The sequence below is a fragment of the Clarias gariepinus genome, chromosome 15 (genome assembly GCF_024256425.1).
Source record: "Clarias gariepinus isolate MV-2021 ecotype Netherlands chromosome 15, CGAR_prim_01v2, whole genome shotgun sequence".
In the NCBI taxonomy this organism is placed as follows: Eukaryota; Metazoa; Chordata; class Actinopteri; order Siluriformes; family Clariidae; genus Clarias; species Clarias gariepinus.
The window spans coordinates 21,625,548-21,651,334 of record NC_071114.1 but is presented as its reverse complement, the minus strand read 5'-3'; the positions used below and the strand labels follow the sequence as shown (position 1 = coordinate 21,651,334).

The following is a 25,787-nucleotide window of genomic DNA, read 5'->3' as shown; positions in this document are numbered from 1 at the left end:
CCTTTAATACGTCATTACAGACTTAAAGTAGAAGTAAAGATGACAAGTAAACAATATTGGCATTTATTTTACTACTAGCGTACTGACGGGTAAAGAGTTTGTAGAAATAATTAAAAGGTTGAAGCTAAAAATTAGCTGATCAGCATGTGGAACATAACTGCCTATAACTTTCCTTCAACTAAACATTTTGGTTTAATTTATGGTGCAAAGGTTTTTATAGTGACATGCACCATTTTTTTTTTTTTTTGAGTATGCCATACTATGTCGCGCTTTTGTTTATGTTTGTTGATGATTGTGGCAATTCATAGATGCATTTCCATCGTTCCACATTTTCGGTGTATACATGGTAAACTATCGTATTGATTGGTTCTAATATACAGACAAAACCTTTCTTTTTATTTATACAGATAATCTAAGAATACAGTTTGCCAAAAGAAAGGAAACAACAGTCTCTAAAAATTTCATTTGCATAGTCAATCACACCTCCAGTGTGGAACCAACCCTGTGCCTTCCCTTCTGTGAAGCTGCACCTAGCACTTTGCCTTTTTCAAGTGTCTCTAATTATGGCAGACATGTTGCTCTAATCAGGTTAAATGTCAGCCAGCTGAGTACTTCAGTCCTGAGAATGAATGGCTGCATTAAACCAGGCCTGTTTCTAATTGAAAATGCCACAAGAAAATATTTTGGTCTGTATCTCATTTATTCATATTGTTTGTTGAAAATGTGCATATTTATACCTTTGATCGATACATTTAAAGCAGACAGTGTGATGCTAAATCCCCCTAAGAAAATAGTTCCCTCTTTCTTACATTGGAGAAGCTGTTTCAGGCTCTACACTATATGTCGAAAACTGGTTAACATCTCACCATCCCACTTTCAAAACTTTTTTACAGACTCTCATCCAAACCCCCCCCACCCTTAGCGTACAGGGGCACTGTCATGCTAGAATGGGTTTGAGCCCCTTAGTTCCAGTGAAGGCATCCTCTACTGTTGTGTGCTTCCAGCTTTGTGGTAAGAGTTTGTGAAAGACCCACATGTTGATGTGATGGATAAGCATCCTCTAGCCTTTGTCCATACGGTTTAGTTAAACTCCTTTAACAGTGGGTTTCCCTTTGAGAAAAGGTTCCTTTTAATAAAACGATCCAAGTAAAACCCATTTAAGTGGTAATCATCCAAAGAACCCTTTTTCTCTAACAATGCGATTCAGTAATGTTAACACTGTTAGATTGCCATTAAAAATATTTTTTGAGGAGCAGGATGCCACACCTTCATAATCACAAAGACCACACTTCCTTTGTTGGAACTAATACATATAATGTGTGACTGTTGTTTAAGGTTTTTAGTAAGGCTGCCCTATTATTATTATATTTTTGAAAGTGCAAAAAAAAATTTGGTGATGCAGGTCATACCGGTGTTTCATACTCTGTTCCCTCCTCTTCACTGAGTAATCCAACCAACAGTTTTCCCAAAATTACCTTCTTTTCTTTATTATTCAGAACAGGGCAGCTATATCACCCTGATTTATTTATTTTTGATCCCCCCCATCAAAACATATGGCCAGGTGTTCTGAGCAGTATGGACGAAATCGCCCCACGGAACAAAAAAGCCTTTTCTAATTATGAGGATGCGATTGCTATCTATGTGGTACCACTTTGTTCCTCTGCTCCTCCCATAGTCCAAAGACATGCAGGTTAGGATAATTGGCGTACATAAGTGTCCTGTGATAGATTGGCACCCAAGGTGTAAGCTGCCTCGTGCCCTAAGTCTCATGGAATAGGCTCCAGACCCCCAGCGGGCCTGAATACAGGATAAAGGTGTATAGACGATGAGTGAGTGAGTGTCCAAAATGAAAAATACATTTCTTCTTTAAAGAACTGTTTTATCAATGCAACGTCACTCTCATAGTCATGTAGTTATACAGAATAATGGCATGGCTATGTTTATCTATGGCACTCAGCTTGCCGGCTTGTGTCTACAGCCGGAACACAGCGGTGCGGATGTTTCCTCCAAATTTTCAATAGTATTGTTCGAATAATGTTTAGTGTTACTTACCTACACATGCAAGCAAAAGGATATTCAATACACATGTTTCTGACTACAGGTCTGCAGACTAATTCATGGTATGAAAACAAAACAAAAAAGAGGAAATGAATGATATTTAGCTTGGAAGAGAAATGTAACCTAATTCATCCTTAACTGTTCTGAAACTAAATGTTAATTTGAAATCTGTTACCAGTTAATAACATTATTTTTCTTTTTATGGAGCCCATTAGCTTTTATTTATGTCATACCTTCAAGCCCCCAGATGTTCAGATCAACATAACGCATGATTTAATTCAATATATCACTTTACACACACCGTGCAGCAGAGGCTGTCGCATCGCATGGCATCAGTTCTTGGCTAATCTAAAGCTGTACTATAAATGAGTTGCTAATATAACATTTAAATTAACGTTAAACTTTACATAGGCCACAAGGTGGTGTAGTGGTTAACACTACACACCTTGCACCTCCAGGGTTCGGGTTCGAATCCCAGCCAGTCTCGATTCCTGTCTTTGTGTGCATGGAGTTTGCATGTTCTCCGCATGCTGGGTGGGCTGGGTTAACTCTGGGTACTCCGGTTTCCTCCCACATTCCAAAGACATGTAGGTAAGGTTAATTGACGTTCCCAAATTGCCCATAGCGTGTGAATGGGTGTGTGAGTGTGTGTGTGTGTGCCCTGCGATGGATTGGCACCCTGTCCAGGGTGTACCCCGCCTCGTGCCCTAAGTCTCCTGGGATAGGCTCCAGCCCCCACAACCCTGAATACAGGATAAAGCGGTATAGAAGATAAGTGAGTGAGTGAGAGTGAGTAAACTTTACATTAGGAATAGTTTGGAGTAGATAGAAAGACAAGTGTGTTGGATACTCATTGCAATAACATGGCATGTATTGAGTCAGACCACAATTGTATGGAAACAGCATGGTGTTTATTTTGAGCATAATCATAATCACAGTCTGTATGAGTGCAAGGAGATATAAAAGTGGTGTTCAAGTCAAACCATGCCTCAAATCTCTTGTGTAAAAAGTCTCTGAAATTCAAAGGCCTTTAAAGCACAGTAAAACACTTGAATGGTGTAAACGCTTTTAAAGAAGGTTGTATGTCCCCGAAAGACTATTCTGGCCAAGGTGGCTCAGAGCCATTTGCAGTCTTTGAAGTACATTTGTCTGTGGGAACTCTACACACAATCATTCACCAACAACACTTGGAAATTACAGGGTCTCGGCTGGGAGTTATTGCCAAATCCCTCGTACAGTCCTGACTTTGCTCCAAGCCATTTCCACATATTTGGGGCATTAAAGGAGTTCCTGAGAGGCCAGCGTTTCAGATCTGACCATTTAGATATAACATTAACACAATAACGTTAAGTATCAATTATATACCACTCTAGGCTCATCCCTGCCCACAGGGACGAACAGCCCGTCCATCCTGTCTGATCCCACAGGAAAGACAATGTAGCAGAAACCAACACAAAATGAATCACGCTGACTACAATAGAAAGGCACCAGAATACCCAGTGCGCCATAGTTCACAATGCATAGGGTTCAGCAAGCATAAAGCCCAAGGCTGCTGACCCAGCCTCCAGATACCCCAGATCCCAATTCGATTGAGCAGCCATAGGATGAATCAGACAAGCAAGGCTGATCCACATTACCATGACCTACAGTACAGCACCGAAAGGATCCGTGACTCCAGGCACTTAAGCACACACTCATAGGGCCTTGTGGAGCCACCTTTCGAGGGGTCAGAGCCATCCTGGTGACACAAAGGGAACCCAAAACACAAAAAATTAGTTTTAATGTTATAGCTGACATCAAAATATGAAGCCTTTCTTTTTACATACTGTAGCTTAGGTCTCTAATTTCCCAGTTTAAGAAGAATTTTTTTTCAGTAGGACACACTGGCCTCGTTCTGCACTGTTTCTCAATCAAGTACGCACACACACGTACATCTGTGAGGTCATGGAACATGGGAAAGAAATGGTCCACTTGCAGCAGAGCTGCAGCTTTTTGTGAGCTCATTCAGGGGCTCGTCTGCCTAAAACCCCCTCCAACAATGTCTCACCCCAAAGACTTCCTGAGGCTTTCTTGTCTTCTATGCAATTGTGACCTAGTTTGATTTTTAGGAAAACTTTCTTTCTTTCCTTTCCCCATGAGATTCAGCGTATTTATAAAAATGAAAATCATGCCCTGCATTTTTAATGTGCCCAGGCATGAAAGAAACATGGCAGAGCAAAGGCTTACTCTGTGTAGTGTTATTCATTAGTTATCTCATTGCCTTTTATGAAAGCAGCTGGACAACATTTTTACTCCAGCAGAGCGAGAGAGGTTAGAGCAGGAAACAACACAATGAAACAACACAATGCACATTTGAATACTTAGGATGAGATTTAAAAAAAAAGTAATTTATATTTGGTGATTCATTTGCAAATCTGATCAGATGGTGTTGATTTATTTCTGTGACCGCATCACTGGCAGTAGATTAGGCTGTATTTCAAATCTTTGGTTAATACTAATCTTCTCGTTCTAACACATTAGTGAAAACTCATTCACAGATGTTGAACAGTTAATTTAAGGGTATTACTTGGATCGTTTTATTAATTTCATTACAGTGGGATTAGGTTTTAAAGGAGTCTTCGGTGTTAGAGCTTCGTAATGGTAATGGTCAGATGTTTTTTTCCCATCACTGGGAATTCCTCTAATCACTTTTAGAGGAAAAAAGAGAGAATAGTGAAAGTAAAAATGTTTATAGCTGCTAAAACATATAATTGGTCCTTAGGACATCCCAAAGCATCAAATGCTATCCTTAATGGTTAAAAAGCATGATGTGTATTGCATAGTGGGCTCTGTACAACCTCACTTGGTCAAGTCTAGACTCAGCAATGTAAAATGAAGTCAGCTAATGACCTGAATGTACTGAATCACCAGGTTATCGCATCTCCATTTTGCATCAGTCCGGTTGCATCACGCCATGACTTCACTGATCATTTGCCTTTTACACCATGTCCTGTGGTTTATTCATTGCTTAAGGCAACTTACTAAATTGCATATGATATTTATTTGTTCATTTACTCAATCATGTTCAGTAAGCACTTTATCTTAGACGGCGTTGTTGTGGATCCTGAGCCAATCCCAGGAACACTGGGTGTGAGACTGGAATCCCACAGTTTGGGTGGGATGCCAGTTCACTACATGGCACCATGCACACAGACATTCACACTCATTCACAAGGGCAATTTTTCTTAGTCACTTAGTTAACTTTTGTTTTTGTACAGCGGTAGAGCATGTGTAAACCAAGATCAAAGATCAAACCAGAGACACCGAAGCTTTGAGGGTTAACTGACACAACACCATGCCACCCTTGCACATAATGTACTATGTATACTAACTATTTTGTGTCCTGGTTGGTCACACATTTTGGAGATTAATAAATCATTTAAATTACTTGCACAACTGCATGCGCTGGGATAATTGCATTTGGAGTTGTTTCTTGGTAGTGGCCCAGCTGACTCATTCTTCCCCACTGCGTGCGTGTGTGTGTGTGTTTGTGTGACAGTATGTGTAAGGAGGTGTGGGTATAGGACACTCCTCAAGTCTTCTCACCAGATCTGCTGAGCAAGCACATTTAAATGCCAGAAGCTGAATATAACCCTAGAAATTCAGTAACAAATATTGGGGGGGGGGATCACAATGTGGGAAACACTGTTCAGCTAGATGTGCAGATTCTGATCTAGAAGTGCTGAGTAGGACAGAGTATGCGATCACACACTCCAGTGAATTTACTTCATTGTTCCCAACTTTAGGCTTCAAAAGTTTTGGGCTTACCAAATCCTGTGCTCTGCCACAAACAACATAGACATGCATTACCTCACGGCCTGCAAGTGCCAACTACTGGGGTGTGTGTCTGTGTGACTATGTGTATGTACGAGGGAGAGGCTTACGCTTTGCTTTTCAATGTACTGAGTAATGTAGCTATAGGGAATATCATGGCGTGAGGAAGTATGCATCAGTTCACCCTGGTTTATTATGATTTGTGTGTTAAACAATAGAAAGATTCGAGATTATTCAGATTTATTGGCCGTTTATAACAGACTTTGGAATTCGTCCTTGTTCATGGCTGTGTGGTTGTGGGAACAGTATTTCTTGAATCTTGGTCTTGACTCAAAGCTATTTATGTATGAGATATGGCAGCGTGATATATTTTCTGGTAAATGTTATAACAGCATAGGCGCCTGGAATATTACAAATCACATCGTGAGTAGAGTCGGACTTTAATCATGAGAGTTTCTGCATGTCTGTGAAAGTCAGTTTTTTATATGATCCAAAGTAATTTGGTAAAAATAACACAGGCAAGTCTTGATCCATCAACTTTAAGGCTTCACCAGCAGATTCTAATCACAGGACGGAGCAGGATACAGATCTACATTCTTATGACATGTATAGCGTTAGAAAAAAAACTCTAGACACACGTGTTTTGCATGTAACGTAGCAGCCGGTTTAGAGGGTGTAATATATGTAGATGAATGTTAAAATGTGCTTTTAGATTGCATGATTGTAGAAGTCAGGGATGGAAAATTCCTAAATTTATTAGATAATTTACAGGCGAATAACATTTCCAGTGTGCTGCCCTGTCTCGTGCTTTGTTTGCCTGGAAAACCTCAATGTCTAGGCTAAAAAGTGATAGTTTTTAATGTAATAACATACGGTAAGGTACGCTAAGGTTTAAGGGGAAGTGAGAATGTAATTGTTATCCTCTTGTGTCATTGCCAGACATTTAAGCTATGACCAGTTGAGTCCTCTTCTTGAATCACAAGAAACGTCTTCATTTCAGAATATCTTCTGCATACAAGACCTAGTGGCTTGTGTTAAGTTTAGACTAGACTAGATAGATTGACTGTGAGTCTGGTGATCAGTCACATGACAGAGCATGAGGTTGATTGGAATTTATAGGTAATGAAGTAGAAAAGTGCTCCATTTAACAACCATGCCGGTGTGAAAATTCATAATATCCTTCTTAAAAATATTAGCGAAATACAAGGGGCGTTTAAGTCAAGACTGGTACTGTTAAATTTATACTTTTATACTAAGTATATTTAGGTTTAAAATGTTCAGATAGGAAAAGCTAATGCTTTAGACAATGCATACATATTTACATCATTGGGCAATGTAGCTACATTTCAACACCTCTTTTCTAGTATATTTTATACCATACCAAGCCGAAATTTATTACGGAATTATTTATTACGAGTTATGAGCAATGCCTCACCCTCAAGAACTACATATTGTTAATTCCTGTACAAATATGTAGCAATAACCACTTAACTGGATGGATCTCTATGATTCCACATGTCCAATGATTCACGTTTAAAATGTCCAACATTAAGTCATTTCACAAACGACAGCCCTGTCCTGACCAGGACCACATAGAAACTGCAGGTGAATAAATACTTTAAATGCTTGACAGTAAAAAAAAAAAAAAAAAAGTGAACGTTAAAGTTTTTAAGATAGAAATCTAGATTTCTTTACAACTTATTAATGAAGACAGGTTGATGAAGAAAGTATTATTTACAGCTGATATAATTTAAGTGATAACAGTAACGAATTGTTCAGCAAACAAATCAACTAAAAAAAAAAAAAAGTTTCTTAATAAATCAAACTATAAACAGCTATATACATGTATTTATTAGCTTGCTTCTAAAAAGTTGAAGGAGAAGGTAGGTACTTGGGACAACCAGGGTATTTTTGAAGGATAATAATTCCCACAAGCCACTTGTCACAAGCTCTGTGTGTGGTCTTTCAGCTTTGAATTGTAGTGCTGCTGTACAAGGCTGTGATTGTCATCACGAAGGGAACTCTCAGGCAGAAATCTGCATTAATTAGGCCAATTCAGTTGAACGCAGTGTAAAGTCTTTTCATGGTTCATTGAATGGGATTTGGCTCATAGTGTTTTAAGACATAATAAAAGATACAACAGAATCAAATCATGGCCTCAGGGTGTGGGGTCAAGACCGGCTCATTTTATACCTGGCTTGCACTTTTACAAGCTTTGCACCCTGTCTTAGGTTTTGTGTGTGTGTGTGTGGTTGTGTGTGTGTAAAGTCAACCTGTCAGGTGGTCAGTTAGTTCCATTATGGTATTTTTATTTTTTAGATCTTACATTATGGTTGATTACTGACTCTTATCTTCTAGCAGCTGAAGCGAGAGACTGAGAGACTTTAATACCAAAGCACAACAAGCAACACATCATTCAAGAACAGTCAGTGTGGCGCTTTGGTCTAGACCAGGAAGTACAGACTGGGTGGAAATAATTGTAGCCCTTAAACAACTATGTGGGGATTAGTAGTAGTGTGGATTTTATGAAAGAATGTAGGACATCTGTTTTCCAATCAGCCTGCTGTTTGTGGGTGGTAGTGTTTGGTTGTTTCCTGTTTACTTTCAAGTTTTCATGTACTTATTCAATGTAATCTTTCACACAACAGGTCTTTTTGACAACATACGGAATTATTGGCACCTATGCACTTGCCTTTTTTAACCAGGTGTTTATTGTTTTGGATATTTCAGTAAATTCAGCAATCTCCTTAGTTGTTGTCTTTGCTTGATATACTGTAAGCTCGTTTGAAATGGTGACCTTTTCTTTTTTCTTGCCTAAGCAGCATATAAGATTACACAGATGTAAAATCTTTGTTCGCCATTACCTTGAGAAAGCCCAAAAAACATTCAAAACTAAAGAGGCCAATTGCATAAATTAGATTATTGGAAAATATGTTTCGAAATACAATTCATTACAAGAACCAGAACTTTGCAAGCAACTAAATCTGTGAGCACAGAGTAAGGATGATTGTGAAAAAATAAAATTATAGTTTAAATTGCCTACTTGGTTGAGTCTTCTAATCTGGTTTTAAAATTAACCATTAAATAAATGAGGTAAGACCTGGCTTGTACATGTTAAACCTGGTTTTAACTGAGGTTAGCTATTTAGCTAGCTAGGAAAAAGTAACTTAATATACATACAGTGATATAATATAATAATAACTTAATAATAAGTTATTTGTAACCAAATAGGTTAACCTTTAATTCATGTCAAAAATGCAATTTCATGCAGAGTTTCTTGTGCATTTTTAAAAAATTTCTTGCAAACTGCAAAAATGCAGTTTCTTTTTTACTTAAAATCAAAGTCGTTCAACGATTCGGCAAAATCACGTCACCATCTTTGGCACAAATGGTCAAGCAATTAAGTTTCAAACTTGAATTTAAGTAGAAGGAAATTTGTAAAAATTGTGAAATTTTACAATTTGATAAATGTTAGTATTGTAAAGAATAGTATGAATGTATTTATATCTGCTTTTGAACAAGAAAGTTTTCTGGCCATGTGTAATGCCAAGTCCATTTCCACAGGATAATTTGAGAAAATTTTTCCTTTTAGGAATTTAGGTTTCTGGTTTGGATTCTTGGTAATGAGGAAGAGCATGTGCTTCTACCACAAGGTTTGGGCAAAGAACTATGTGGTGGGTCTGATCTTTTTAAAGGATTGGGTTTGGTGTTTATGCAGTATAATTCACAGTTTCGCCCTATCCAATATCTACAAATCCTAAAATTGTGAATGTTTACAGTCACAGGCGCACATCTACACATTAAGAGCAATTCACAAAATGTTGGTTAAAGTTTTCTTATTATACTATGATGTTTTATAATACTGCTGTATATAGTTTCGACCCATGAGGCAATAACAGTTTGATACCACTGAGTCTGCTACAATGCAATGTACTGTAGTAAATGTGATGAAGGTAAGGCCTGCTTTAAGGATCTTTTAAACCTATTTATTATTTTTATTTTATTTTATATTTTATGAATAGTTGGGTCAGGGGTAGCTCGGTGGTTAAGGCAATGGACTACGGTTCGGGAGGTCCAGGTTTAAATCCCGCGACCACCAAGTTCCCCCTTTTGGGCCCTTAAGCAAGGCCTTTAACCCTCAACTATTCAGATGTAAAATTAGATAAAAATGTTGCTCTGGATAAGAGCATTTGCCTTATGCCTAAATGTTAATATGAAAGAAATCACCTTGCTAGCTTTTTTAAACACATTAAATAAAAAATAATTATCATATTTTGCACATCAGGTGTCTGGTGTTTATCCAAAGTTTCACTGATTGCTTATTTTAATCATTGCCATGATACTTTAACCCAAATAATATGAATTTTATTGCCTTTTTACCTTATTTTTAATTTCCCCACTGACATTAAATCTTAATAGACATTTTCCATAACATTTTACTCACTGTATGTACCAATAAACAGTTACTGTATATAACCTTTTAGTGTTCCACTGAGGAACTAAAGTTTATGCCTGTGTTTACAGTTACACTCAAATTTAAGTTACCAATTTGTCGTAACATTAATCTTTTACTGGTTTAATTGTTAGTATTTACAAAGGGTTTTTTCAGTTTCGCTAGTTAACAATACAGAGAGTTAACCTGACAAAAAGTGCACTACTGCACTACTGGGGGCAGAAAGCTAATTTAATACCAGTACATGGCCAATTTCACTGCCTTTGCATTTCATTGCACACATAAAGAACTTGAAAAATAAAAGAAGGATTGTTAGGTTTGAAAACATCATAATCATTGATAATTTCCCTGCTTTCACTGTTTGGCTTTTTAATTACTGCCTTGATGTGCATTTCAAGTAGCGCAACATCTTTAAACAGCAATCACAGTGTGTGTGTGTGTGTGTGTGTGTGTGTGTGTGTGTGTGTGTGTGAGAAAGAGTGTTCTAAGCACTTCAATTTGGACACGGTATCTGTCCACATCATCAGTGTGTGTCTTTCAACCAGTCCTTTTTTAATGTAATTTATGACTATGTTTTATTCCCTTTGTGTTAATTCACAACATATGGTGATAATTCATTTGTCTAAAGGAAATTTAGCCCATACGTTTGAGTGCTTAATCCAATCTTAGGTGGATAGATGTTATTAGATAATAAAAGAAAGATATGAAAATAGTACCTGCTTTTTAAAGAAAAAAACTAAAAAAGGGGAACCTGCCTTTTCACACAGTAGAACTCTGATCTTAATAATGTTGCAAACTCTGAACAACGTTCATTTTTCTCAGTAGAAAGTCCTATCCATCATACAGTACACGATCTATCAGGTCCAAACTGGCTTATGTCACTCACTCACATGGAGCCGAAAAATGATATGCATGCACGGTTATCCCAAATGAAAATGTTGAAACTGATGCTTCTTTCTATAAAACCATCTGGGTTTCATTTTATTTTAATGTCACTGATTAAATATATGATGGTCCCAGGCCAAGTGAGGCATTCTGGGACAGGGCCAGTGAGAGACACAAACCAGGTGCCTAAATGCAGATATGCAGAGATGCGACAGCCTTCAAATGTCACTTTGTTGGCCAACTTAATGACTGATGCTGCGTTAAACTAATGAGTCCTTTTGAAGAAGCTTTGTTACAATACCAGATGAATTGCTCCTTCAACAAAAGTCTCTGCTTAGCTGGGAATAGAATTCTATTGGCGTCAGCTAGCATCTTTTTTGGTTGTGGTGTATTGCGTCATACAGATGAGAAAAAGAAGCCTTTTATCTATTTTTAAGATTTGTCCCAAAAGGTGAAATATATTATTGTGAATTATATTGCTAAATGTGAGAGCAAAGAGAGCAAAGAGCGACTACATGACATATTACACTCAAAGAGCAGGTATAATGTTGTGGAATATAGCTGAAAACAAAATTAAACAATTTATTCCCTCTAAATAGTGAGAAAGTTTTCTGAGCACTACTTAAAACTAATATTAAATTATTTCTGGCTCAGCAGAGACTTTTATGTTACCATAAAAGCTGAAATGCCCCTTCAACAAAAACTCTGCTTAGCTGGAAATAGAATTATCCCATTACTGACAAGAAACGTCATCATATTATAACCATAATATAATCATCATAATAAAATGCCTTAAGTATGGCTATATAGTATGACTTTGCATATGCTTTTAACTACTGTATGCATATGCATACATAGGATGGCTTCATGTCCCAAATTCTAGCATCGTCTCTCAAATCACTATGCGTAATACTTTGGTAGTTTTATTATTGTATTATCTGTACTTTCTACTTTACTCTATTTGCACATGGCAGTGAGTTACATAACCAGAGTGATGTGAAGCATTTGAAGCGGTAATATCGACACCTGCTGACTAATATACATAACTGTCTGGTTTGTCTTCCCTCAGTATACTGCTCAGTCATGTAGCAGGTGTTTGAATTCTGCATGGAGGTGGTTTTAGAGCGTTTGGAAAGATGCAGGGAGAGAGATAGAGAGAGACTATCTCTATATTACTTAAAGGCTATTGTGAGCCAATACAAGCAATACATTTACTACTTAATTACAGTACATTTAAATGTAAGTACTTTCGTACATTATTTCTTAAGTAACAATGCAAATTGAGGACTTTTACTTTTCTTTGAGTAATATTTTACATGGGATATCTTTACTTGTGTACTTGGTCCACCACTTGTTTTACTGGTACAAATGAAAATCTTTTTAATAGATTTTCTTTATTAGTGAATATATTTAAATGTTAAAATATTTTTTTAATTTGAGACAGCTCATGACAACCATCACAACAGTGTTGATGAAGTTTTAGCAGAGCTCGTCATAGTGTTTTACATCGCTATACAAGAAATTGCTAAACATTATACAGTTCACATGGAATCCTGACAAAGAAAAATATAATGGATGTCACTTTTAATCCTCCAGATGTACATGAAACATGCAGGCAAGAATGTAAACAATGCTGCTCGTATTGCTGCTGCTTCTGCATATGCATGCAAAGTCATTCACCAAGTATAAAACAGCCTTTATCCATTTTGTTTGTTTGCCTTAATAAATAAAATAAATGTTTGTTTTTTTCACAATTTCGAATTTATGTCTCAAAGGTTGCAGTTATGCTTCTTATAATACTCCACATATTATACAAGTTAACATGGGTCTCAGATGGTCCCAGAACATATCTGTTGATGTTTTAGCTGAAATTCCACTTATCTTATCCATGCCTGAAAATCTCTCAGTCTTAATCGTGCTTCAAATAAGCTGATTCAGTAGCTATACTTACTGTATATGCCTATCTCTTTGGTCGGGGGAAATCGTTTCCATTAGAGATTCCAACATCATGTAACTGTTTACATGAACAACTGATCTGATAATATGGGAGTTTGAAACTTTTTTGACATGTGCAAGTTGTTCTGCCTGCTGTGAAGCATTTAATCTGCCAGAAATATAATAGGAGGAAGAAAAAAAAAGAAAAGTTTATTTTCTCCCAACTTCCCATCTTCCTATTTGGCCAGTTGTTGACAGTGGTGAAATTGGAGTATTAGACACATGTATAACTTTTATTTTATTAATATGATATTATTAAAATTAAGTCTGAAGGCCTTTAAACTTTTTGTATCTGCAACTTTGACATTGAAATAAGTATAAGTTGTAGAATTTACAGTAATATTATAATGTCCCAATAATATGGAACAAGTGTTAAAAGATTAGGCCAGTTGTTGCATCATGAAAATTCTACATGGCTAACATGTAGATTCTAATGTTTTTTTTTTTTTTTCAAAAAATATTTTGGCAATATGAATAGCACAGTTTAACACAATACTATGATAAAGTTGTAAATGATAATAAAATAGTATGGATTTTTTATTGATCAGCATGTGCATTTGCAACATAATCCATATATCAATCTGCTCCTTTTTGCCACTTTTTGCCACAATCCTCTTCATATGCAGTTACTTCTGATGATATATTGCCTGTTAAATCATGCTTAGGACAGCGTTATTAAGAAGTTGTGCAGGTTGATGGTGGGCGATGCAGCAACATGTCTGTACTTTGAGGTATGCTACAGTAGGTTTCATGGAGTACAGAATGCCTAAAGAATGTTTCTTAACATGAAAACCTTCATAAATTAAGAACTAATTGTGTAATAATTCAAAGTGTCAAATTTAAAATTTAAATCCGTTTCTTTAAGTCAGCAAATCGATTCAATGTATTGATATGAATTTTAGGTCTCACCATTTAGTCTTCCATTCACATAAAAAATGTAGGTAAAGGTTTTGTGTTGAAGTTTTGTGTTAAAATTCTCTCTTGAAGGAAAACTTCTTACTTCATATCAAGGGTTCTCAAACTTTTTAGCCCTAGGCTTACTCGCAGGTCTTTATTATTTTTATTCAATGACAGAAGTTGACATCAGAACATAATTTTCACCTAAGTATCTAAAAGGTTGTATTTGTAAATTCAGCTCAACCAAGAATGGTGGAGGGTTCTGAATTCACAACACGTCTATCAGGGTTCTATCGGCAATGCAGGAGAGGTCAATTAACTAATCAATAATTTGTTAAGCCTAATTTATCCAATGACAGTAGCCTAAATGTGGCTTCCCCTTCTGGCAAGAGTGGAATAAACAAACATTTCTCTTGAGAGTGCCCAGATTGAAATACTTTATGCTGTAAGCCATGTACACCAATCAGTAACAACGCCAACATGCCCATTAAGTGAACTGAATAACACTGATTATCAATTATATACTAAAGGCTAGCCTGTCTGGTTCGATCCCACAGATTTGACCGCACAAAATCACATTTGTGTGCTATGTTCCATCCCCAGAAATGAACACTTTTTAGCAAAACGTTTACAAAACCTCCTCCTATGGCATTTCTTTGTTAACCCACACAGAATAATCTCTCCCACAAATAATGAACTTGCATTAACACATCTGGTGTTATGCATGTAATTCTATGTTGAAATTGCTCCTTTAAATGATCTAAGTGCTGTATCTTTACAGTGACCACTGTGGCCTTCACATGATCCCACAGATAAAAATAAAGTGGGCTTAGATCAGGCTGTCACAGAGGCCAGTCCACTGGGCCTTGGTAACCAATCCAAGATCTTACAAACTATTGATACAACTATCACTATACTGTAGATCAATAGTTGTTTAGCTGTACTTCTAGTTAAACTTCAGCGAAAGCAAAAGACAGGTTAAAGTTTAGTTCAAAATCCACTAATGGTGCAGATAATATAACCCTTTAATCATTTCAACAACAGTACCAATGAGTCATCATCACTTTAAATGAGGCAAATGAATATATGCTAAAGGGTTATCCTCTCGTTGCGGTTACCCTGGCTGATGATTCACACCAGTGTAATTGGCACATAAATGGGGTCAGTATTACAAATCTCATAAGCACACTAAGAATGAAAACCACTCATCAAGCCTTTCTAGTGAATTTAGCAGTGTCCTTGACACTAGCTTATTTTGCGTGATCAGTGCTAAGAACATTTCTTTCTGGGGATGAAAAGCAGGCTCATCTGAGGAACATCTGGCCTAGAAAAGGGGAGTGAGAGAAAAATAATCATGGCTGTAGAGTTTGACAAATTGTAAGAAAAACTTGTGGAAGTGTGAGGTCTGTGCTTTCAAGATGTAAGAAAATACTCTATCAGGACTGTTTTTTCCCCAACAGGTATTGCCTATTTAGGAGGTACATGCAGCGCAAAGAGGAAGTGTGTAGTAGCCGAGGACAACGGCCTCAACCTGGCCTTTACCATTGCCCATGAGCTCGGACACAGGTGAGTCCACAAACCACAGAACAAAAAGATATGAACTTCATACTTTTTTTTACTGTACAGAAAAAAAGATCTTATTTAACATTATACCACACAGATGCTAGTACTGTACCTATTAAACAGTCCATATAGGCAGCAAAGGTGACACTTTCAGTGATAAAAGATGGAGGATGCATAAATGAAATTTATTTACAGTGGTAGAATGTTGAATATAGTAGTAGCTGTAGTTTAATATAACAAATGGGGAAACCTTTTTAGTATGAGCTTTATGAGCTTAACTTTTGATTCATTAATTTCTTAATGTCAAAATATACTGCACAAAATTTTTTTAAAGAACAATTAGTCCTGGTTTGACTTGAACCTTACATACACATATGAGGGGCGTTCAAGACTAAGTGTTTCCTTAATTTTTTTGAGCAGTAGAGTATAAAAATGAAAGAAAAAAATTATGAGATGAAAAAAGTGGGGAGAAAATTGACCTGAAACATCAGATAAGTACGTAAATGTAAATGACGATGCTTGGTTGGTGGTATAAGCTCCTGAATGCTCAGACCATTTACAAAATTAAGGTTAACCCAAAAAGAATTGGTTAGCTTTCTCATGTTGTTTCTTACTATAGCGTCCCTAGTGGCAGCATAAAGGACTGCGGTTCTTGCTTGCATTGGGTTACAGTAGGTTATTTCAGGTCACACCCTCATTAACACAAAAACGTGCATAACTGTCCTTCTGTAGCTAAAAGTGTCTGTGATCTGTTTACTTGTGTGTACCATCCCACCAGGACCAAGACAGATAAAATAATGTAAATTGAAGTATTGTGGTTTTCATTTATTTTCTTATTATAACTAGATGGTGTTTTATTAGTCATTATGCATTAGAACAAGGCTATACAACAATTGTACTAGCTAATTAACTACATTAGCTTACATGGCTATCACTAGGTTATTAGAATTACCTTATTTTATTTGCACTGATAGGATTTTAAAATATCTATAGGCATGAACTAATCACTAAATGTTTTTACCTTGCAGTCATGTCTGTTGCTTACCTAGAATTGCATTTTGCTAAACTTACAGACTGAACAGAATACAATATCTCTGAAGTTGTGACTTAATTACTGAAAGATTGGCTAACACCTTTAAGAAACCCTAAAAAATGTTAGGCTTTCTCAGCAAACGCCAGCACTCGTTATGGAAGAAGATTGTGCTAACTGATTGCCTCTGGCTTTTTATAATCGTTAGCATTTTTGGCTGAAATGTTGCCTTAAACACATTCTAAATTTGTCTTTGTGTGCATAAGTCTTTGATTATACTCCCACTCTTCTCTCTCACACACACAAAAGCTATTCATTTGTCCTCTGTGCCACATTTTGGCTGAAAAAGTTAGCCCTTTATCCAGTCCAGGCTCTATTTTGACGTAGGTATTACTACTTTTTCCACAACCCTGCTGTCTCATTATCTTTCCCAGACTGAAGAAAGCCTCCTTTGATACACTAGCATTGGGCAGTCTACATCAAACTCACCTGGATATGTAGCCAAGTTGTATTAGCATTAGCGGAGGGCTTTGTGGCTATGCCAGTTGTGTGTGGAGTTATCACAGCGAGTGCTTTAAGACCTGTCATTAAGAAGCTGGCATACAACGAGACCGACTGGTGCCGAGATGCAGGACATGCTTGTGTAGCCAGTGCCGCGGTTCTAACACACATCTCACACCCACACAAACACACACAAGCCCCCATTGTGCTCACTCTGTAAAACACCTCTTAAAAGTGAATATTACAGGTTTAAGTGGAACTTTATTTGAGCAGTGTGAAAAAAACTACGGTGTAGTGTAGCATGTCAGAAGATTTGAGTGTTAGCATTTCACTTGGATTAGCCAGCGAGCTATATATGTCGACTTGACATTTACATGCTCAAATACACTTGAACAGGCAGCACACCTTGGCAAATTCTTTTGTCTTCAGGAGGTTTGAACTAAAACCCTTAAAAACGTCTGTTGTTCCTGTCCAATTTAGTGGAACTAATTGCTTGAACATTAAGTGTCAGAGCCTTAGAAAACAGATTACTGTAAAATATAGCCTGAACTTTGGAGAGTAGCCTCCGTCTTTCATTACTTTCTCTAATGAACATTCCATTACTCTGCAGTTCGTCACACAAGAGCAACTTTTTGGATCCATTTAATGATCTTTGTTTTGAAGAGTTGTTGAAAACAAAATGTGTAATTATGGTTGGCGATCATAAACTAGTAATCCATGGGTTTAGAAATGAAACATGGTCATACGGGGAAGGCAATTAAATGTGAGATCTTGTCTTGTTTGTGCAAGTTGTTCATTAAGCAGATGCATTTTTTTGTTTCTGTGAATTGTTCTACATTTTTGTCAACCCACAGTGATTGGTTTTATTTTTCCAAATCAATCATTTGTCACATTATGAGTCAAAAGTAAACATTTTGATATTATTTTTACATTACAACATTGCAGTACATACTTAACCTTTTGTTACAGTTTGCTAATTTTTTGTAGTATTAAATTTGACTTGAATGATTCACTCTATCACTCTATGATATGATTTACTCTATAATTAATATTATCTTCATTTTTGCAAATAATTGCATAATGGCATCAGTATAAAAAAAGTAATGTAGCATAGCTCCTTATTCTGTCCTCTGCATTTAAATGCTTTGGACAAAAAGTGAAATTGAACTTTCATTTCAATTCTGCCATCATGCACCATCCTGCTTTTCATCTTGTAGATAAATTGTTTCCTTTTGGTTGATTTCACTTGGTATGACATATATTGTATGGGATATTAAACCCTCTTGTGTCCTGACTAAAGACACCTGTATACATGCCGTAAAGGCAGGCAAACCTACCACAGTTTTCCTTTCAGTTCTTATGGTTTTCACACAGCTAGAAACATATTACTCTATAGAGATTACTTTCTGCTGCTAGTTAACTCTTTGTCTTTATGTGTTAGACTGGGCTTAAAATCAGTTTATCTATTCTTGTTGGTATTAGTGACAACAGTCTCGCGTTGGTGAGTTGTCTTCCCACAAAGCGTAAATTTTGGTTCATTGTTCCTTGAGCTTTCTAGATATGTCCCAAATTGGTTATCTTGTGTATAACCACTATTAGCAAGGAAGTAACCTTAGCAAAAGTGAAGTCTGCCTTTCACTCCAGTCCTCGGGAATGTGGCACAAAGTATGCCTTATCTAGTTGGGAACTTTTGAATTTTCCATTTTAGCAAAGCACTGGCTACGCCTGTATTTTGCATTTTGTCACCAGCTCAGTTGTTCATCCCTAGAACGGTGGGTCTTTTTTGTGGAGAAAGTACTGGGAAAAAACATAGTTCAACAACAGGATCCCCTCCTCCCCGAGGCAGCATCACCAGCTTCCCAGTGTCTGACGACAAGGAGGCCGAAGTCCCCGCAAAGTTTGCAGACCAGATAGATTATGTGAAAGGAAAGGAGGACTGGGTACCCCCGGCAGTGCTTGCCCCCCCAAAAAAGCTTTAAGCAGCCTACTTTTCAAGACTATGATGCTTCAGACATATCTGAAGATGTTTGGCAGAGCTTGGCACTACTTCAGATCAGGACTGCGACAGATTACATTCTGCTTATGTCCTGTTGTGCGACTCTTTTTCTCGGCAGAGGAATAGTGAACATGTCGACGCACTGAAAGGCCCACACTCTCAGAAATCCCAGTCAGAGACCGGGACATCTACTTTAATGAATCAGTATCTGCTGAGTGTCACTTGGTGGCCTTGATGGACCATTCAGGGGAAGTCTGAATTTAGAAAGAAACAGGCTGAGATGTTAACATTATTGCATGATGAAAGGTGAAGCCCAAACAACCTTTGGCTCGGAAAATGACCATCCTGTGGCCCTTTCCCAAGAGACCATAGCCAATGGGTAGTCCAGGCTCCTTTTCAGGGAAACCACAACTTTACTCCTCCCTGCTCAGAATCTGGAGGGAGGCCGCTATGTTCTGTTCAGGGGATCAGTCCCAAATGGTGTTGGACTTTCCTAACATAGTCTCCCAAGCACAATTCCCTCCTGTATATCTTGAGTGACAGATGTCTCGTCCAATTAGCGGTAAGCATTTCATTCGCAATCTATACCTACCTTTTCCGGTTTGTATCGGACTGGCCGAGAAATGCAATACAAATTAACAAAACGGAAAAAAAATGTAACAAATTCAAAACCAAATTAACAAATCCAAAAACAAAATAACAAAACCAAAACCAAAACAACAAAACCCCTCCCCCCCTCCAAAAAAAATAGTTTTGGGTTTTGTTATTTGGTTTTTAATTTGTTTTCCGTTTTGTTAATTTGTATTGCACTTCTCGGCCAGTCATATATTAGTTATTTTGTTTTCCGTTTTGTTCATTTGGTTTTGAATTTGTTATTTTGTTTTGGGTTTTGTTATTTTGTTTTCAGTTTTGTTAATTTGTTTTGCACTTCAGGGCTTTTTGCACTTTGGAAAAGCAAACATAAAGACATATTCCCATGGAAAAGACCCTCGTAAAAAGACCCTCGTTCACCACAATGTTGATGTGACAAGACCATGATAGGTCCTACGTGATACGAACATCGAGGTACTGGCAGCTGTCTCTGCCAGCCAGAGGTACTGCGCTCTCATTGACAATGGAGGTCCTCTCCTGATTTGTACTAAAGTCCTAACTCCTTTGTCTTGTTGATGTTCAGGACCTCCAGTTCTCCCGGTTTATAATCTCCTCCAGGTAGTCTGTCTGACTGTTGTCGGTGATCAGGCCTACCACAATGGTGTCATTAGCAAGCTTGATTAAGGTAGTTGAGTTGGTAGTGGCCACACAGTCATAAGTGTCCAGTCAGTCCCAGGTCCCTAAGCTTGGTGGCGAGTGTGGAGGGAATTATAGTGTTAAATGCTAAACGGTAGTCAACAAACAACATTTCATCATAATTCCCCTTACTTGTGTCCACGTAAGTAGGAGTAAAATGGTATCATCTGTCGATTAGTTTGATTGGTATGCAAATTGTAATAGGTCTAGTGCATTAAGTAATTAGGAGATTATGAAGTATTTGACCAGCCTTTCAAAGCACTTTATCACGACCGAGGTCAGGGCTACAGGGGTTAAGGCTGGTAGGATCGCGTTTCTTTGGGACAGGAATAAGAATGGGCTGTTTTGAAGCATTTGGTGATTACTGATTGGGACAGGGAGAGGTTGAATACAGATGCTAATCTGGCCCTGCTTCTTTCCTTGTGTTCACCCTCCTAAAGGTTCTCCTCACATCATGCCTGGAAATTATAAACCTGTTTCCCTTGTTGGCATTCTTTATTTGTCTGCAGCCATTAACACAGCTATGTAGCACTGCTAGCACAATTAGCATTACTAGTGCCGCTAAACTGTTAGCCATAGCCTCAAACTGACCACGTTTTCATTCTGCATGTTGGTGTTTTATAGTCCGTTATTGTCCTTAGTCCCTGCCACAGGGCTTATTCATCCATCCATCCATCCATCCATCCAGTCTTGAGGCATATAACCAAACACAATTTCAAACATACATAAACAACCAAACTAACAGACCATTTCTTTTGTTTGTTTTTTGGCCAAAGCATTCTACTTTGTTTTTTTATTTAGTATGAATAATCATAAAATAGCAGCACTGCAGAGAATAGGTCTGTGTTGTATTATTAGGGCCCTCCTGCTTTAGAAACTTTTCATGCTAGTGTGGTCAATGTTACTAGTTTGGCAGTGATATTCCTGAGTGTGTTTACAGGCCTGCTCTTTTAAATCGTCTGCATGCACATTTGGCCTCCTTATGTGATGCCATAACAGGCCTAGTGCTTCTGTCTAAAACTCAGAGTACATACAGCTGATTGAGGTCTCTCGGGAATTCCGTCTAAATGATCCCAAAGTACTTATTATTATTAATCGTACTGTTTTCATTAAACATCTCAAAGCAGAATGTTTTTTAGGACTTTGAACAAATCATATTTCCATTCAAAGTCAAAAGACTGAAGCATCAGACAGTTTCTTTTTTCTATTCAATAGAAAAGAGCAGGATTTTAAGAACAATTCATTAAAATTCTGTTTTTTAAATATTTATACCTGCCTGGATGCATTACTGGACAGTTTAGTAGGACATTCCTTAATGTAGTCTCTTAATGCATTAAAATAGGTCCTGAATATTATTTTACTTTTAAAATAATATCTCTAATGTTTATTCAGTGAAATATTTATGATGGTTATTTAATCAGAAAACAGTTAACTGAGTAACCTGACTTCTTAATCAACACTTAGTCTCTTAACTAATTGCATTACTAAAGTCATTTTGAATTGCAGGCTCATCCTTGCTCCCTGACGGGGAATGCCTCGCTATTACTTTTTCTGACAGTTTTTCTAAATTTCCTGTTTATCCAATTTTGGATTAGACGGCCCCTTCTTCCTAAATTTTGCCCTTATTCCCATAAAGAAATGTTTGGCTGGGTCTCCCTGAAAAAAAGTTATACCTTTTCCAAGTCATGAGGATCTGTTTGGTACCTCTGCTAAATCACTGTGGTCACCTGACTCCAAGCTTGCACATATTTCGTCAGAAGGGAAACAGAGACATGGTACATCGAAGGGCTCCAAGAACCCCACTAGATTGTTAAAAATAATTTTCATCAACACTCATTGACCTCTTCAAAGGTTGTGAGGAGAGATTGTGAATATATCGGTAGAAGGATGCTGAGGTTGGAACTGCCAGGCAGGAGGTCTAGAGGAAGACCAAAGAGGAGATTTATGGATGCAGTGAGAGAGGACATGTTAGTTGGTGTGAGAGAAGAGGATGCAGAGGATAGGGTTAGATGGAGGCAGATGATTGGCTGTGGCGACCCCTGAAAGGGAACAGTCGAAAGACAAAGAAGAAGACCTCATCATTGACCTCTTTAAAATAGCCCTGAATTCAGTGCAAAAATCACTCCCTAGACGTTAATAAGTTTTGTAGAGTGGAAATACATTGAAAAAGGCTTTTGGACTGAGTTGGGTCAATAAAAAAAATAAATAAATAAATAAAATTAAAATTTACCTTCCACAACTTTAAAGCATAAATTATGCAAAGCATCCACTTGCAAACAATCTAAGAAACAAAGCTCTAGAACCTACTATTTCTCTAAAATATCTAAAAGTAACACATGAGTCTTGCTGGCTTTGAAGCTACATTCTCTGTGGGATTATAATGTGGGTAGGTTCCTGGCCATGGACTCTTAGTTATCAGTTTTGCCTCATGGCAGGGTGCTCCATGATGCTGAAAAATGCATTTTCGTCACCAACCTGTTCTTGGATGGTTGAAAGAAGTTGCTCTCGGAGGGTGTTTTTAAGCCATTTTTTATTCGTGGCTATGTTCTTAGAAAAAATTGTGAGTAAGCTCTCTCCCTTGGCTGAGAAGCAACCTCACACATAAATGGTCTCAGGATGCTTCACTGTTGGCATAACACAGGACTGATGGTAGCGCTCACTTTTCTAATCCGAACAAGTTTTTTTATGGATGCCCCAAACATTCATGGGAAGGGGATTCATCAGAGAAAATGACTTTACCCAGTTCAGTCCAATCCCTGTATCTTTTACAGAATATCAGTTTGTCCCTAATGGTTCCTGGAGAGAAGTGGTTTCCTTGCTGCCCTTCTTGACACCATCTACCAAAGGTTTTCGACTCACTGTACGTGCTGATTCACTCACACCTGTTTGCTGCCATTCCTGAGCAAGGTCTGCACTGGTGGTTCCCCACACCTAAATCAACTTTAGGGGGAAGTCCTGGCATTTGCAGGATTTCCTTTTGCGCACTGAAGCCTTCTTTATAACAATTTCTCTATTTGAAGTTCTTGATAATCCAACAAATGGGTGATTTAGGTGTAATCTGACAAGCAGCAATATTCTTGCTAGTGAAGGTCTATTAAATATAATTTCTATTATTAAATATAATGGTGTAATATCTTCTTGTTACCGACAAGGAAGAAACCCTTGCTTGGTGGGTTTCCTCCAGGTACATCGGTTTCCTCTCACAGACCAAAGACCTGCCGATTAAGCTAATTGGCGTCCCCAAATCGCCCATAGTGAGTGAGTGAGTATATGTCCTGCGATGGATTGGCACCCTGTCCAGGGTGTACCTCGCCTCGTGCCCTAAGCCTCCTGGGATAGGCTCCAGGCCTCCCTGGACCCTGAATACAGGATAAAACGGTAAAGCAGTGTTTAAACACTGCTAGCTGTTTTTCCCCTCTATAAATTGTCTTAACACACTGCTGTTAAAAAAAAAAAAAAATCAGTGAAATATAGACTTGTAGGGTTACAGGAAGCTTTTTTCTGCTGGTTAAACATTAATTTTGTGTTTAAAGCTACAGTGTTTCCACATATGTTTCTTTTTTTAAGTGTTTCAAGTTGTAACATTATTTCCTATAAATTCAATGAAAGAATCAGTTCATACTTTTCCTGCTTACGTGAAATGTAATACTTTCCATTGACTATAACATAAAACCTCATTTCTGTAAAGGGCTTCTTATTGCCACCATCTTATGTCACTCATTTAAAACAACACTCGATTGCTAGGTTTCTTTTTCATCTATGTGACAAAGCATCTGGTGACCAGGCATTATATGGTATTAGATAATTAAGTACTGTAACAACAACAGTCAGTGGTTGAGCTTTAAGACAGGAAGGTCAGCTGTTCTGGGACAGTTCTTGTAAGAACAGTATTATCAAGTGCAGCCAGTGAGTCAGTTTTTCATGGAATGCCCAAATCTTTTGCCCGTTATGCTTATGCTTGTTCTTAGCAGCCAAGGTAAAACATATTCATGATAAATCAGTTAGAAGGATGATAGAGGCACAGAGCCACATTTCTTAATAATAAAATAAGGTATATAAGAATATTCCAGTCCGCAGAGTAGCTCATTTTTAATACATGTTTTAATAGTTAGGTTTTATACTCCCGGTTGAGTCCTCTGATTTTTACTGCTTATATTTGGAAAAATGAGACACACCCTAGAACTCCACACCCCATTCTTTATTAACTTCTAGTTTTGGCCATCTTCTACAGTAGTTTGCTTTTTTGCTTGTTGCTTTTAATTTTTGGAAATGTATGTCAGGGCTTGAGTGCTCTACTCTATTTGCGCCTGGGAATCTCTCTCTCTCTCTCTCTCTCTCTCATTTCCTCAGAACACATGAGTCTTCCGACATGATGTCAGGATTGGTGTGCTTACATTTTCTTGTTTTAGGGGCAGTAAATACTGCTCAGGGTTGGTGGTCAGTTACTTGTCCCAAGTGCTATGATCTGAGGATGTATGTATGTGTGTGTGGCTTAAAGGTGTCATTTTCCTTTTCAGCATGGGCATGAACCATGACGATGACCATGCTGCTTGTACAGGCCACTCGCACATCATGTCAGGAGAGTGGGTCAAAGGTCGTAACCCTAGTGATCTTTCCTGGTCCACCTGCAGCCGTGACGACCTGGAAAACTTCCTCAGGTGAGCAATCGTTCCCAATCTCATGCTTTACGTGCATATGGGGATGCTTTAACATATGGGGACTTTAAATCGAACCCTGGTGCGTTTTCTCTTCCATGCACTTATAGATGGGGAAAAAAGCAATAACACACAGAGCAGAACAACTGGTCTGATCAAGGTGCTCTCAGTCCAGTTCTAAGTGAACTCTAGCATGGTTCACTTGCAGTGAGAAAGCAATTTGACCCTTTAACCAGACTGCAGGAAGTAAGCTAAAAAAGACAGAGCCAGAATGTAGTAGGAACTTAACGTGTTCTGGGTATTTGAGTAATGGACTTAAAGTTCGGCGGGTCCTGTTACAATGCTGGGGGTGTTTAAACACGGAACATCTCATAATCTCAGACTGATCAAGTATTTCTCACTATAGACAACGTTCTCTATCCAATGTATCTTCGAGAAATTTTGCATCATCTTTGAAATAAATCATTAACATTTCATGATGTTCATCCATTAGGTTTTAGCTATTTAAAGGTTTCCTCCGGCTATTTGGGTTCCCTCTCACAGTCCAAAGATATTCCGGGTATTGACATGTTCAAATTGTCCACAGTGTGTGCCCATAGTGTGTGTAATTTTTATGATGGATTGGTACCCCACCTCATGCCTCGATTTCTCTGG

The 25,787-nt window shown here is 37.8% G+C and overlaps 1 protein-coding gene across 5 annotated transcripts in view; it reads left to right on the top strand.

Annotated features, from left to right (window-relative positions):
* The window catches only part of adamts17 (ADAM metallopeptidase with thrombospondin type 1 motif, 17), a 151,894-nt gene that overhangs the window by 42,485 nt on the left and 83,622 nt on the right, over nucleotides 1-25,787 (top strand). For all 5 annotated transcript variants that reach the window (XM_053512463.1, XM_053512464.1, XM_053512461.1 and 2 more), the window contains 2 exons: nucleotides 15,562-15,667; nucleotides 24,996-25,136. In XM_053512463.1, the coding sequence (XP_053368438.1) occupies nucleotides 15,562-15,667; nucleotides 24,996-25,136 (247 nt within the window). The remainder of the gene's footprint in view (nucleotides 1-15,561; nucleotides 15,668-24,995; nucleotides 25,137-25,787) is intronic.